This window comes from Callorhinchus milii, unplaced genomic scaffold, assembly GCF_018977255.1.
Source record: "Callorhinchus milii isolate IMCB2004 unplaced genomic scaffold, IMCB_Cmil_1.0 Scaffold2, whole genome shotgun sequence".
Lineage (NCBI taxonomy): Eukaryota > Metazoa > Chordata > Chondrichthyes > Chimaeriformes > Callorhinchidae > Callorhinchus > Callorhinchus milii.
Window position 1 is genome coordinate 85,539,025 of NW_024704743.1, and position 14,793 is coordinate 85,553,817.

The window sequence follows — 14,793 nt, forward strand, 5'->3', positions numbered from 1 at the left end:
ATCTGCTGGTTTGAAACAGCCGTGTATTTACCCTCAAGGAGATGAGGAATATCAGAAGCAAACTCACTCAGGAATGCTCTGGTATATGTCTCATCTATGTGGTTCTGAATGATACTGGTACAGATTGATATTGATACAGGGCGGGAAAAGGTACGGTATTGATTCTCGATTGATTGCAGGTATTGGTGAAACACTGGAGCCGGGACTGGTGAAGAATGATAGTAGGGATTGGAAGGACAGGAGCGATGATTTGTGAAGGATGAGGGCATGGAATAGTGACAGAGGGGATGGGGACTGGTGAAGGAGGGACAGAGAATGGAGAAGGAGGAGAGCAGGCATTGTAGCTACTGTAAATATGACTGAGGTTCAAAATCCCATTTTAAAACAATTGCTACACCTGAGAAATTGAATAACTAAGGGAGAAGAATTGGGCATTAATTCTTGAGACCATAAACATTGCAGGTTTCCTGACAGCTACTCACCTCCTGTTGGAGTAACTGCAACTATGTTAGGCGTTTCTGTTTGGTTGCATATAAATGTCAGGAATGGATATGATACAGTTTGAACAACAATGTTCACATTGGCTATTCCTGGAGGACAAGCTGGCGTGATACACTGGACTTCACTTGGTGTAACTGAAAGAATGGAACACAGGGATCCATGGACGGTCACTGTGGTGTAGCCCTGGACAAAACCATTTCCTTCGATGAACAAAGTGGTGCCGCCATTGATGCCGCCAGAGGTTGGTGTAAGGGAGGCTGTCGCAGCGCTGGTGATGATGCCACCTTCTGAAGATAAACCCTTATCCATTATTAGAACTTTAACTGAGTAATTGCCAGCAGGCAAAGGACGTACTGTACAAGTTATATTAGTATCTGAAACAGCCTGGGGCATAAATTGAGTGTTACCTATAAAGACATAAACCATATCAGCATTGTCCCCAAATCCATTTCCTCTTATGGTAAGTTTTGTATTGTTTGTGTTCAGGACCCTTGGATAGATATCTAGCAGAAGTGGTGTGACACTATCAGTGTACACATAGTTGCAAGAGCCATTACATTCAGCCAAAATACCATGAACAGAAAGTTTAACGATCCCACTGAAAGGAACTGAAGGTGAAGATTCACAGATGATTTGTGTGTAGTTCACAGTAACAACTGAACAAGGTACACCAGCCAAAAGGACCTCAACATGCATGATATTGCCTGCAAATCCTGATCCAGTGATGTTGACTCTGGTCATTCCTGTTGTGGATCCAATTTCGGGGCTAATGCTGTCAATGATGGGAAGGAGCACAAAGCGCCGATCAAATTCATTGGTTAAAGTATTGATCGCAGTGCCAAGGTTCTGGACTGTCACAGATACTAATGCTGCAATGCCAACTTCCATCACTCCTTCAGGATCCAGCTGGCACGTGATCTCACTGTTGGTGCTATTTTCAACCACGCAAGGATGGTCTCCAACCGTCACCTAAAACACAGCAATGTGTCTCAATGTGAATTTCTATTCACTAACAACCAACAATTTAACTTGTTGCGATGGAACAGGAGCAAATCAGTGATTTGTATTTTTTCAGTAATACTGAAAAAAACTACAGGAGTTTAAAGAGAAGTCCCAGCATCACCTTCTTAGGGCAACCAGGGATGGGCAGTAAATGTTAGTGTCTGAGTGCAAATACAGGACTTGATTACCATTCAAACTAATTTCCGCTCAATGGACACGTTTTCCAAGCTTAGCAGTTAGATATAAAAATATATAGAGATTATAGCACCAAATTACATCAAAATGTTTCAAAGCTACTATGCAAGAACCCACGATCAGCCATGAGGTGAGTGAATAATTACTGTCAAAGCTCATGTAAGAACGCTGTACCTCACTGGAGTGGGGCGGTAGGGGAGGGGACAGGGGTGTCATTGGATAGGGATTAGGAAAGAGAATCCTGCTTAATCTTCACTTCCATAACCAGAGTTGCTGAACCACCTGCTCAGGTAACTTAGCCCAGACCAAGGAACAATATACCTGGTCTGTAGTGCTCTGTTATTTATTGAATAACATACTGTGCCATCAGGGAACCCCATTTTCAAACTTTCAGTAGTGATATTTTAGCATTACATGATAGCAACAAATATAAGTTAATATAACCACAGGAATCCAGATAATTACATTGACATAACATACATTGGTTTAATTGCACCTCAATTAATCTAATACACCCCTTTACCTCATTAGAACAGCTGGCGTCACAGAATCCAGTGCCGGTAATGGTTAGTATGTCATAAAATGTTCCCTTAGTTGGTTTGATGCTGTTGATGGTTGGGGACCAGTGAGAGGAAAAGACAAATGGAAAGCCATCCACATCTGTAGCTCCAACAGATGTTTGGTTGAACTCCATGTTTGAGCCAGTGGAGTTGTCATCAAGTGGATTTGGGGAGAGTAGCTCTTCCATTTGCCCTTTTAGAAATTAACCACACATTATTATTCCAAAGACAAGACTAGGACACCTTGAGGAGGAGCTTTGTCATTATTTAAAGGGGGAAGCATCACTAAACTCTTGTGGATCTGCTGCAAATTATTTGTGATCTTGCCTCTGTTTTATTATTATTTAACTGTCCTGGTCACAAGATCAGTCAGGATAAAGAAGTCCTTCAGCCTGTTTGATCTCATCCCTTCAATATACATGAAAGGAAAAGCAAAATATAATTCTAAATTGGCTCAGCTCCAAGCTAATCCTGGGTTCGAACCCAGAATTTGCCATTAGGCAAATAATATATATATAATTTCCTGCAGAAAACATGGCTTACATTACAAACTTTTTCCTGCAACCAAAGACCAGTAACATCAATTATATCACCCCTGAATCCATCATATAAGAGTACAAAAAAAATGGAATTTTTAAATTTACCCTGAAGTCAAATCTCATATTTTTGTGTTATGTTGTGGTGAAATCCCACTTGTAGCAATGGAGGAAACTATGATATTCCTAATTGGATTCAGTTCATTGCTTAATTATATTCATTAGAGAAGATTAAGCAGTCTGACCCAACAAGCTTTTAAAATCATGTTATTTGGTTTGAGTAACTTTAAACCTCGCTTTTTGTTTATCAATGCTGAGTAATCCATCTATTCAGTTTTTTTTGTATATAGACGTGTTGTGGAGACCTTTATTGGTGGAACATGCAAGGTAATAAACTAGTTCAAGGTGTTTATTGTGAATAAAATTACCATTGTATAAATAGATTGAACATTGAGTGCTGTTCTGTGAAAGAGTATATATCAGGTGACATGACTCTTATTGCATACTGTAGTACCTGATAGTCTTACCTACCTCATAGCAGTAAGAAGGCAAGTTGGCAAGGAAAGCCGAGTTATTGTAATCTGCAAAACTCCGCACATCAGAACAATTAGGCAAATAGAACTGTGACCATCTGATGAGATCTGAGCCTGAAATTTCCAAATCTTCATCTTAAGACCACTAACTAAAAGGCTAGAACATGGAAGGGTAGCCTACTCTCAGGTCTCAACCAAGCACGCTCTATACTAGACTTCATATCAGAACATAAGAACATAAGAAATAAGAGCAGGTGTAGGTCATTCGGCCCCTCGAGCCTGCCCCGCCATTCGATAAGATCATGGCTGATCTGCTGACCTAACTCTAATTACCTGCCCTATCCCCATATCCCCTAATCCCTCTATTTTTAAAAAATCTATCAGTCTCAGCCTTGAAGATGTTCAAGGACTGAGCATCTACAGCCTTCTGGGGTAGTGAATTCCATAAATTCACTACCTTCTGAGTGAAGAAATGTTTCCTCAACTCTGTTCTAAAAGGCTGACCCTTAATTTTAAGACTGTGACCCCTGGTTATAGATTCTCCTACCAGGGGAAACAGTCCCTTTGTGTCTGCTTTATCAGCCCTTTAAGAATCTTATATGTTTCAATAAGATCTCCCCTAATTCTTCTGTACTCTAGAGAATACAGCCCTAGTTTATTCAGCCTATCCTCATAGGTCAGTCCCCTCATCCCAGGAACTAACCAAGTGAATCTACGCTGCACACCCACGAGGGCAAGTATGTCCATTTTTAAATAAGGAGACCAAAACTGAACAACAACAACAACAAGATTCCATTTATAGAGCGCCTTTCACGTCGGGAGGACATCCCAAGGTGCTGTACAGTTGGGTCAGGACCCGAGCAGGGGGGAAATGGTCAGGGTGAGGGGAGGGAAGGGAGGGAGCGAGGAGGGGGTAGAGAGTCGAGAGGGGAGCTGAAGGCACGGTCAAAGAGAAAGGTCTTGAGACCGGCCTTGAAGGAGGAAAGGGAGGAAGCGGCGAAGGCACTGGGGGATAGAGTTCCAGAGCCTAGGGGCTGAGAGGCTGAAGGCCGGCCACCGATGGTAGGGCGGTTGGGGCGGGGGATGTGGAGCAGACCGGAGCCAGAGGAACGGAGGGTACGGGCAGGTAGGTAGGGGGATAGTAGGTCGGAGAGGTAGGAGGGAGCAAGGCCGTGAATGGCCTTGTAGGTCAGTTGTAGGTAGTTGAATTCGATGTGAGGTGCGGTCTCACCAAGGCCCTATACAGTTGCAGCAAGACTTCCCTACTCTTGTACTCTAAACCTTTTACAATGAACACTAACATGCCGTTTGCCTTCTTAGTTGCTTGCTGCACCTGCAAACTAACTTTTTGAGACTGGTGTACAAGGACACCCAAATCCCTCTGAACACTAACACTATCTAATCTCTCCCTCTCTAGAAAATAATCTGTTTTTCTATTTTTTCTACCTAGGTGAATAACTTCACACTTCCCCACATTAAATTCCATCTGCCACCTGCTCGCCCACTCCCCTAGCCTATCTATATCCTGTTGCAATCTTTTTGCATCATCCTCAGAGCTTACTCTCCCACCTAGTTTAGTGTCATCCGCGAATTTAGATACGTTACATTCAATGTCCTCATCTAGATCATTGATGTAAATTGTAAATAGCTGAGGCCCAAGCACTGATCCTTGTGGCACTCCACTAGTCACATCCTGCCAATTCGAGAATGACCCGTTTATCCCTACTTTCTGTTTTCTACCCGTTAGCCACTCTTCAATCCATGCTAATATGTTCCCATTAATCCCGTGGGTCTTAACCTTGTGTAATAGCCGTTTGTGTGGCACTTTGTCAAATGCTTTTTTAAAATCTAAATATACTACATCTACTGGTTCCCCCCTATCTAACCTGCTGGATACATCTTCAAAAAACTCTAAAAGATTAGTTAAGCATGACTTCCCTTTTGTAAAGCCATGTTGACTCTGCCTAATCTTGTTATGGTCTTCCAGGAATCCCATAACGACATCTTTAATTAAGGACTCAAGAATTTTCCCTACCACTGATGTCAGACTAACTGATCTATAGTTCCCCATCTTTTCTCTCCCACCCTTCTTAAATAGTGGTGTTATGTTTGCAATCTTCCAATCAATGGGAACCGTTCCAGAATCCAGAGCATTTTGGAAGATCAGGAAGTGGCTTTCTGAAGCACTGCACCACACTGTAATTTCTGAAATAAATGCACCAGATCATTTCACTGTAATACCTTACCTGTTTCATACTCTGCCTCAATTCCTGCTACATAAAGGTACAACTTGGTGACTCTCTCCTGAGCTGGTCTCACATTCACCACGCCCTGCAGGTAGATGGACTGTGCAGGATTCACAAAACCACTGCTGTAGTAAAAGGATCCAGGGGAGGTGAAATGGTAGGAGAAGGATCCTACACATGAAAAAACATTTAGAATCTTCAGACTAAGAAAACACATCTTTTCAAATCTTGATGATTTATATTAGCGATACAAATGTACTGCTGAATTACAGTACAAATGTACTGCTGAATTAGTGTCCGCAAACGCTGCATTTTAGACACCGTTATGTAAGCAAATGGATTTGCAAGATACTGGGCAATAGGGAAAGGGAATTTTATTCAGTGACTGTCTTTTTATGAAATGTAGCGTTAATTGAGGATACGCAACCTGATACACTGCTGCTGGTTCCACTGATAAAACCATCCCCATCATAGTTCACATCACTGGGCCTGGCAACACGGTAGACTCTGTATCGCAGTCCTTTGACGAGTCCTGGTGCCTCCCACTGCCATTGCACCATGTCTCCTACAAAGATGTCCAGGGAGGAAGGATTCCAGCTGTATCCCTGTCCATGGTCTGCCATAAAGCAGTTAGAACAGCAGCAGGAAAAACAAACGGGGTGAAAAAGTTAAAAGTTGAGTTAAGGTTGTATTCCATAAACCTGCATTGAAGTGCCAAGGTTTCTGCTTTGAATTGAAGCCCTGGGGCCCATCTGAAAAACTATAAATTAAGGATGGGGAGTGCAAAGATTCACACTTTTTTTGCAGGAGAAATGTTTTATAAAATCGTACAAAGTTTACAATGCAGAATGCCACTGTGCTTATCTTTTTTTGCACAGGTGCTGGCTTTCCGGCTGTAGCTATCAACTCAAATCCCATTGCTTTAGTACATTTCCCATGCACTTGAATGTTTATTTTTCCACGAAGATGCCACCTACATGGATCAGTGCCATTGCTGGTAATAAGGTGTCTTCTTCTGGTTGGCAGCACAACACACTCCAACTTGCTCACTGATGTAGACGTTATGTTGCATGGCACAGAACCTGCCAATAAAAAATAATCACATTGTTATGTGAGAATACCAGGTAGTAATAACAAACCTTGCATTTGATATAGTGCCTTATCATGTCTTCGAGATGTCTCAAAGCGCTTCACACAATATATTGTAAAGTGAATTGACTGTATTCACTGTATTTTGTGGGCGAAACATGGCAGACTATTGCACACAGAGGTGTCCCACAAACAGCCGTGGATTGAAGTGACCAATTTGTTTGTTGTAGGGATTAGTACCCCCGGAAAAGCGATCCGCCTGTAAAAAATGATTAGTTATGGATGATTATGTTATGTATGATCATGACTATAAGCGTTGATTCATATGATTATGGGTAATGTACTCGCTGTTTTTTAATAAGGAAAATGGGCAATTGAATGACCGATGAAACCCCTGAAGTCAGCAGTAATTTAACCTAGCGGTCAACAGGCTGGTACAAATTGGTTTAGAGCTATCAAAGAAGTTAGACAAAGTTTTCCAGAACAAAGAAACATGTAGGAAAACAGTTTCAAGGCCAGGAAGACTGGGATGAGGAGATTAGGAGCCAGGAGAAGAGTCACGAAGGGCAAAGGAATGCATGAGAGCTCATCACTAAGGGGTACTGATACAATGAATACCATGTGCAGGTTAAGATGAGCAGATCTAAAGGAATGTAATGGTCAAAAGGTGATGTGACTGTAAGAGTCAGTACTTTTAGAAGCTGAGTGAAGTTGTCGCGGATCGGGGAGAGAACAGAGGAGGAACACCCTTGCGAAGGGCTGATCTCTCCAACCGAAACCACAGAAACTCAAGATTGAGAACGACTCCTCGGAGGACGAGCAGGAGGGCTGAAGGAGGGAGAACCACATGGACTCTGAGTTAAAACTGAGAGACCAGCAAACCGGCAGCTCTTCCAATCGATCACGGTGATCACTGGAGAACTCCGGACTGCAGACTTCAGGGGAAAGATCGACTAAGGCAACAACAACAACAAAATTATATTTGTATAGCACCTTTCACGTCGGGAGAACGTCCCAAGGTGCTGGACAGACATAGTTACGGACCCGAGCTGAGGGTCGGGGTGGGGGAGGGTGGAGGGCAGAGGGGAAAGCAGGGGGATTGAAAGCACAGTCGAAGAGGAGGGTCTTGAGGTAGATTTTGAAGGTGGCGAGGGAGGGGTTGAGATGGAGGGATTGTGGGATGGAGTTCCAGAGCGTAGGGGCAGACTGGCAGAAGGCCCGCCCGCCGATAGTGGGGCGAGCAAGTGGGGGGACTTGAAGTAGGTCGGAGCCCCCTGGGCAGAGGGAGCGAACAGGGTGGTAGGGGATTAGGAGGTCGGAGAGGTAGGAGGGAGCAAGACACACCAGAGGGAGACGGGATAGCCGAGAAAGAGAGAGGGAGAGAGAGAGAGAGAGAGAAAAGGAAGTTATCACTCAGTACTGTACAACAATCACTAGAGTATCAAGACTAGAATGAGACTTAAATCCTGATGCAGGATTATTTAGCAGCAATATGATCAACTTTCTGGAAGAAGTATAAAAATATTAATGGTAGCCATAGGTATTTCAGCTTTTGCCAGGAAACTTACCAAACAGGATAAGGTTTTCCTCCAGAACAGGACTAAAACCAATTCCAGATACGGTGACCTTCGTCCCCCCGTACAGTGAACCATGCTGAGGAGTAACACTTGTCACACACAGCCGGTACTCAACTGAGGCATTTATAGAGCTACTACAGTGAGAAAAAGAGACACAGACACATTATTCATATTATTTTTCTACATTCGGATAAAATTTCACTCTGAGTTTCACAACGAAACAGAATTGTTTCTGTGAGATTAAGTTCATTATACCGAAACATGGCACATGTTAGTCTTTATGTTATATAAAGTTCTGGTTATCTGTCCATTTCAATTAAGATTCGGGCTGTCCACCTCAATCCTATAAAGAATCTTTGTCCAGTCCAGCCATATCTGCTTTGATGTTGATTACATCCAAAACATTTTTTTTACTCAGCTTTCACATTAGGAGGACACCTGAAAACACTTAAAATAAAGTATTAACTTTATGAAAAATTTTATTGTTTCATAAGAAATTTTATGTAATTGATGACAATGATAATTATCACATAGAATTTGTCATGAAATCACATTTTACACCTCCTATTTTTAATGGGGTGGTTTAATGTCGGTATTTTTGAAAGCTTCCTGAAATTTCTGTTTATTTGGTATCTGAGCTGAACATGTGCAAATCCACTCGAAGAGTTAAGTTGATATTTCCTTTGTGATTCCCTCATTTCGTAACTTTACATCTACTCCATGTGGAGGATGCTGATGAAGGAAAAACTCAGGAGATTTTCACAAGTACAGAATTGATTGAAACGTGTGTAAACCGAACAGCATTTTTTTGTACCTAACATTCGCGAAGGCTCCAGTGACTCCTACTTGAACATAATAAAGACCAGGAGACTGTTTGGGTAGGCGGCAGGTAATTAAGCTGGATGTCCATTCCAAAATCGGACACTTCACCTTCCCAACAAGGACAGAGCTGTCCTCCGACCTGTTGCCAAAATCTGACCCAAAGCATGTCAGGTTGGAGCCGCCTATAAAACAACAAGAATAACATTGGTTATATCTTCATTCAGAAAATTATATTAGACAAATCAGTTGCAGTTTAGGTTCAACCCAATAAAATGAAAATAAAAATGTGCACAGCCTGTATCCATCATTAATTGAATGAAAGACAGTTATCACATGAAGTGATAGAGGAGGACTTTGATTGGCTTGAGGTTCTCTATTTAAGTACAGGACTGCTTAGATGAAAGTTTGATGGGCATTCCCTTCACGCATGCACAAACTGTCTACGTTGATATTTTAAGTAATCGATTGTATCTTGTGGTTGGACAGCCAGTTATTCATGCTGAGAGAAAGCACAACATATCTATACCACTGTAAACATTCTTCATTAATTCATTGATTCAACAATTACTGTTAAATACCATTAGTGACCAAGTTTCCCATTTTACTCTGCATCCCATGTCCAGAGACAAGAGCATGCAGGATAGCAGGATAAATTGTTTCTCTGACACACTGTTTGTCATGGTCAAACTTCACTGTCAGGGCTGCAATGAAATATATTCATTACTGGTGTGTTTAGAGCTACCAAGAAATTGGTTATCATAAGTGCAGGCCAGAAAATTGACTTAAGGTTCTTGAACATAGACACAGCAGATAACTAACAGATGACTAACGTTCTGCCACCTACTTACAAAAGTAAAATTCAATGAACGTACCTGATACATTTGATGTTACCGGTGTTATTTGCGTGATTACTGGAGTCTTAGAATCGGTGTATGTAAATGGAAAGGTGGACGAGCTGGATATTCCATTGTTAATCACACAGATATTGTACACTCCAGCAGGTGCCTGTATTAATAGGTGCCAATGGTCAATCACTATTTATTTAATAATTCACAATTTTACACTATAAACTCAACGCCTCTATGAATTTAGTGCCTTGGGATGTCCTCCCATTGTGAAAGGCACTATATAAATATGAATTTGTTGTTGTTAAAGATCTCATGGCACTATTCGAAAGTTTTCAGTGTTCTGGCAGAACAATCCTCCAGGTAAAATTTGTTTTTTTACTTCATGACCATTTGTGGGATATTGCTCTGTGCAAATTGGCCAATTGGCTACAACATTCGCCTACAAATATGCAGTCATACCATTTTACAGTAAAATTCTGTGAAGGGCTTTGAGATGTTTCAACACAGAGATGAGGCAGTATATCAAATGCAAGGAGTATTATTATTGTTAACACCTTCTTGAGTTCAGACCAGTAAATGGGTAATGGTGGAATATCAAAAAGAAGAGCCTATCTCCTTAATTGAAGCCACTTCATTTATTTCCAGAGAATTGTTCTCAATTTTGATACCTGAAACTCAAATATCTAAGAGCAAGAGAACTAGAATCCCTCAATACACTCACCGATGGAGTTCTGCACTTTATCTCATTGTGACTTGCCATGAGATGACCACATAATTCCTCTCCAATCCAAACTGTGGAATTTTGGGTAAAACTGCAACCAGATACTGTCAGAATGGTTCCTCCTTGAATAATAGGAATGAAAGTTATTATGAATGTGACTCTACATTAATGGGATCAATTGGAGCTCTCCAAGTGGTGAAGTGCTGGGTAACAGTAAGTAAAACACTGATGGGCTTATAGTGTTCAAACAAGGTCTGAATTGGGTTTTTGCTGTTGGGGCTACAATTGGATTTGTTGCACACCTAATCCAAAAAAGTAATAGGCACAGAGTGCCCTAGGTTAGGGATGGAGAAAATCAGCCAGGGTTCCTATTCATGATTACTATCCAGAGACCCCTGTCCGAAAGTGTGAGTATATGGATTTGATACATGTTGTGATCGAATTGCCAGCCCACACTCCGCTATCGAGGCTTTTGCGTATAATCACCTCTTGGGTGAGAAATTCTGGAGAGGAACTGGAGAAGCCCCAGTAGAAGGAAAAACCCTACAGAGGGAAAGATTTATGGACTGTTCCTGAAAATAAGTATATTTGAAAGTGGCACAAAACATTACCCAATGCTTATTAAAGTACTAAAATGCTTCTATTTGAGTACAACTAAAACACGACTTTTGCTAATGAAGACTGTATCATGTTTTCTTATTCTGTCTCACCTGCACTGCTGCCTGAGGATGGAGATATGCTTTTAACTTCTGCCTGATAAGTGAAAACAAATGTTTGGTTTCCAGCGTGTTTTGCGATACCAAGCTCGGCGATGTAAACAGTCACAGGGGATGAGATTAGACTGGCATTTCCAATCCTACAGGTAATTTCATTGTCTGAAGGCAAGGTAACAAATATTGCAGAGATCAAACACAACAGAAATTCAAAATTCTAAATTAATGTGTTTTTTTCCTTGTCTTGTAACATAACATACATTTGTGGGTGAGATTCATAGTGCATATATTTATTCTCAATATATTTTTTCTTAATAAATATGTGAGACAGAATTTTCTATATACATAAGTGGTTGGTTGCGGCCAGGGCACCGGATTCATTTTTAAAACAGCTTGATACGGTAAATTGGAGGATCTAGTTGTGTGGATATTCTGAAGGGATGCAATCAGGTGGACCAAAGGATATTCGTCGTCCCAGCCAATCTTGTGACCTTGTGAAGTGTTATGTTATGAATCATCATGATGATTGGAGCCAGTCAGGAATGCTGTGACAATCCAAATTGGCTCTCAATAAGGACAGAGGTGGCTGGGATGTGTGTTCTCAATCACAGAGAACTATGTTCCCTGGCCCTTGCTATGATGCAAAGAAGTGTTCTATGGCTCTCCAGCAGTGACTGCCACTGCGTTAAATAAATGTGATTTAATCAAAACAATTTCAACATTGCCTTATTTATAAAATTATAATTTCTATAAACAATATTCTAAAATACTGTTTTCAGAGCTGCTGGTTTTACTTCTACATTTCTGCATAGAGGTGGCATTTGCTGAGCTTCAGTATAGATACTAGATATGCTCAGCTAATACTAGACATCTGTACCATACAAGACATGTCTTGCACAGGCAGTCTCTCTCTAAATAAGAATTTCTAAGTGCAATCCTAAAATGATGCGATCACATTGCTATACTATATTTTTTTACTACGGAAACTCGCACTGTATTAATTGATTCTCCCTCACTGAGTTCAGAGCATTTATTAATTCTCCCTCTCTGAGTTCAGAGCATTTACTCACCAGTTAAGCCAGTGATTTGACATCTGGCATCTCCAACAGAAACCCAGGTGTCATCAGTCGCAGAACAATTAGCAAAGTTTGAGCCTGATATAGACAACATGGTTCCATTGGCACATGAATCTAAAAGAATAAAGAGTGCAATGTGTTCAGTAGAGAGCAAGTTACGAAGACTTGTCACCCACTCTCAAAGTACTTAGGTCAACAGATTTGTCATAGAATTTTTAAATATCACAGGATCTAACACGTTTTCATCACGGAAGAAGACCATTCAGCCTGCCATGTCTGTGCTGCTGCTTACTTGGTGAACCTCACAATGTGATATCCACTTAATGACTTGAATCCGGGTTGTGAATATTACACTTTAGATCCCAATGTAGGCGCCGGAGGCAAAATTTACATTTTATTCAACTCAATACCTATATAATTCCTTTTACTAGATAATTTGTGCATGCTTTAACACAGGAAATAAATACAATATGTACTGTAGTTGGAATGATTATCCCATACAGTAGGGTTGTTTTAAAATACATATTTTTCCTATAAAAAGACTCCAAATTCCTGGAATTATGTCATGTTTAGACAATAACCATTCTTAAGATCTCTGCACTCTCAACAGATAGATGTCTTAACATTTCTGAGATAAATAAGATGAGACTAAGTGCTTTAACTTCACCTATTCAGGATAAGCTGGATTTAAGTGAATAAAAGAGTAATCCTCTGCTGCTAATTCTTCACTTGCACACTGGTACTTACCCACTGTCGGACTAATGTGTGAAATGACTGGGGTTTTTCCAGAACTCCATGTATACCCACAGTTATCAGAGCATTTACTGGGGATGCCGTTAATGAAAACTTCCACCTACAAAAAGAAAGAAGTTGACAAAGCCAGAGATTTGATTTACTTTCCATAAGTTTTCATTGCATGCAGAAAGTTATCCGCTGGGGCAAAGGGGCGGAGGGGGTTGGAGGGGGGGAGGGTAGTAGAGCTGAACTGGCTCCAAGGTGACGTGCTTGGCAATGGGATGTTGGAATCCAGCCAGCCCTCTGTGGCGGTTTCCAGGCCAGTTCCTGAGCCAGGCAGGTCTGCTGTTCTCCATGGCACTGCTGATGACAGCACAGCCAGCCTTGCTCATCAGCAGGACTTGGAAGGGCAGACCAGTCACTGGTGACAGGGATTCTTCCTTCTCAGTTCCTGTTAATCCTGCAAGACAAAGCCCTAATAGGTAGGGTGGTCCTAGCTGGATAAGGTACAGGAAACTTGGCAGGGGTAGGAATGGGGAGCAGTCATTGAAAGAAGTGCTTTCAATGGCAAGCTTTGCGCTTTTAATTGGTTAGACACCAGCAGTACACCATCGCACACTCTGGGGTCCCCAAGCCTTGGCTCTTGTCAATCTGTGCCTAATACTCTGTGGAATTAGATACGAAGGACCTGTCCCTCCAGGCAGTGAGTGTGCATTCCATTTCAACCAGGAATCTCTACGTATAGTTTTGTTTGGATACTCTGAACCATGGTAATGGGTTTTCGCAATTTCAGACACCCGGCTGACCAAGAAGAAATAATTACGATTGTTTCCATTTTCCTCAATTCATTTTTCATTTAGCAAAATTCCTCGTGAAAAACAATTGCATCAATGCTGTAAATTATCCTGTTATAGCACGGGGAAGGAACTGCAATGTGCAGCATACTGGCACTGTTGCTTTAGGAACATGCAATATTCTTTCAGTCCACTGGAGGGTGCAGATAAGTCATTAATATGTGTTTGAATGAGCTCAACTGTGCCATGTTAACACTGAGGAATTGCATCTGGACTTGAGACCACAACCTGAACCGTGGCTCAATCCCCGGCCTTAACCTCAGCTGCTCCTGAGTCCTGCCCCTGACTCAAACCTGCCCTGCCCTGGCTGCTTCCCAGTCCTACCCCTGCCTCAGCTCAAATCTAACCCAGATTAACCCTGACCCATTCCTGACAAGAATCAACAACAATCAGGACCCTGGGTGCATCCCCCGAGCTGCCCCCACTCAAACTCCAACCTTCGCTCATCTCAACCCGGTTGATTGGTCAGGGTTAAGTCCGGGAATCGTTTGGGGGCTGGTTTGGAGCCCAGGCCAAGGGTCGAGCTGGAAGCTTAGGTCAAGGTTGGTCATGGATGGGGCGAGGGCAGACCACAGGACGGGAGATTGAGTGTGAAGAGAAACAATTCACTGCCTATAAATAGGAATTGACGAGTCCTCAGTGTTAACATTTGATAGTTGGGCCACTGAATGGCAACAAGCTGTAAAATTAAACATTTGTAAAGGATACAAATTTAGTGCACAGGGAATTAAAACTTCAGCATTAGATTTTAATCCCTTCCTTGCCTCCAAGGTAAGTCTCGAGAC

General features: G+C 41.7%; 1 protein-coding gene across 1 annotated transcript in view; it reads right to left on the reverse strand.

The window, feature by feature from the left end:
• The window catches only part of pkhd1l1.1 (PKHD1 like 1, tandem duplicate 1), a 95,466-nt gene that overhangs the window by 49,318 nt on the left and 31,355 nt on the right, over nt 1-14,793 (reverse strand). The window contains exons 27-38 of the mRNA XM_042347005.1: nt 13,167-13,272; nt 12,414-12,533; nt 11,341-11,505; nt 10,631-10,752; nt 9,934-10,066; nt 9,054-9,243; nt 8,231-8,373; nt 6,551-6,655; nt 6,001-6,189; nt 5,574-5,744; nt 2,222-2,451; nt 483-1,470 (exon numbers count right to left, since the gene is read on the reverse strand). Coding sequence (XP_042202939.1) covers nt 483-1,470; nt 2,222-2,451; nt 5,574-5,744; nt 6,001-6,189; nt 6,551-6,655; nt 8,231-8,373; nt 9,054-9,243; nt 9,934-10,066; nt 10,631-10,752; nt 11,341-11,505; nt 12,414-12,533; nt 13,167-13,272 — 2,662 coding nt within the window. The remainder of the gene's footprint in view (nt 1-482; nt 1,471-2,221; nt 2,452-5,573; nt 5,745-6,000; nt 6,190-6,550; nt 6,656-8,230; nt 8,374-9,053; nt 9,244-9,933; nt 10,067-10,630; nt 10,753-11,340; nt 11,506-12,413; nt 12,534-13,166; nt 13,273-14,793) is intronic.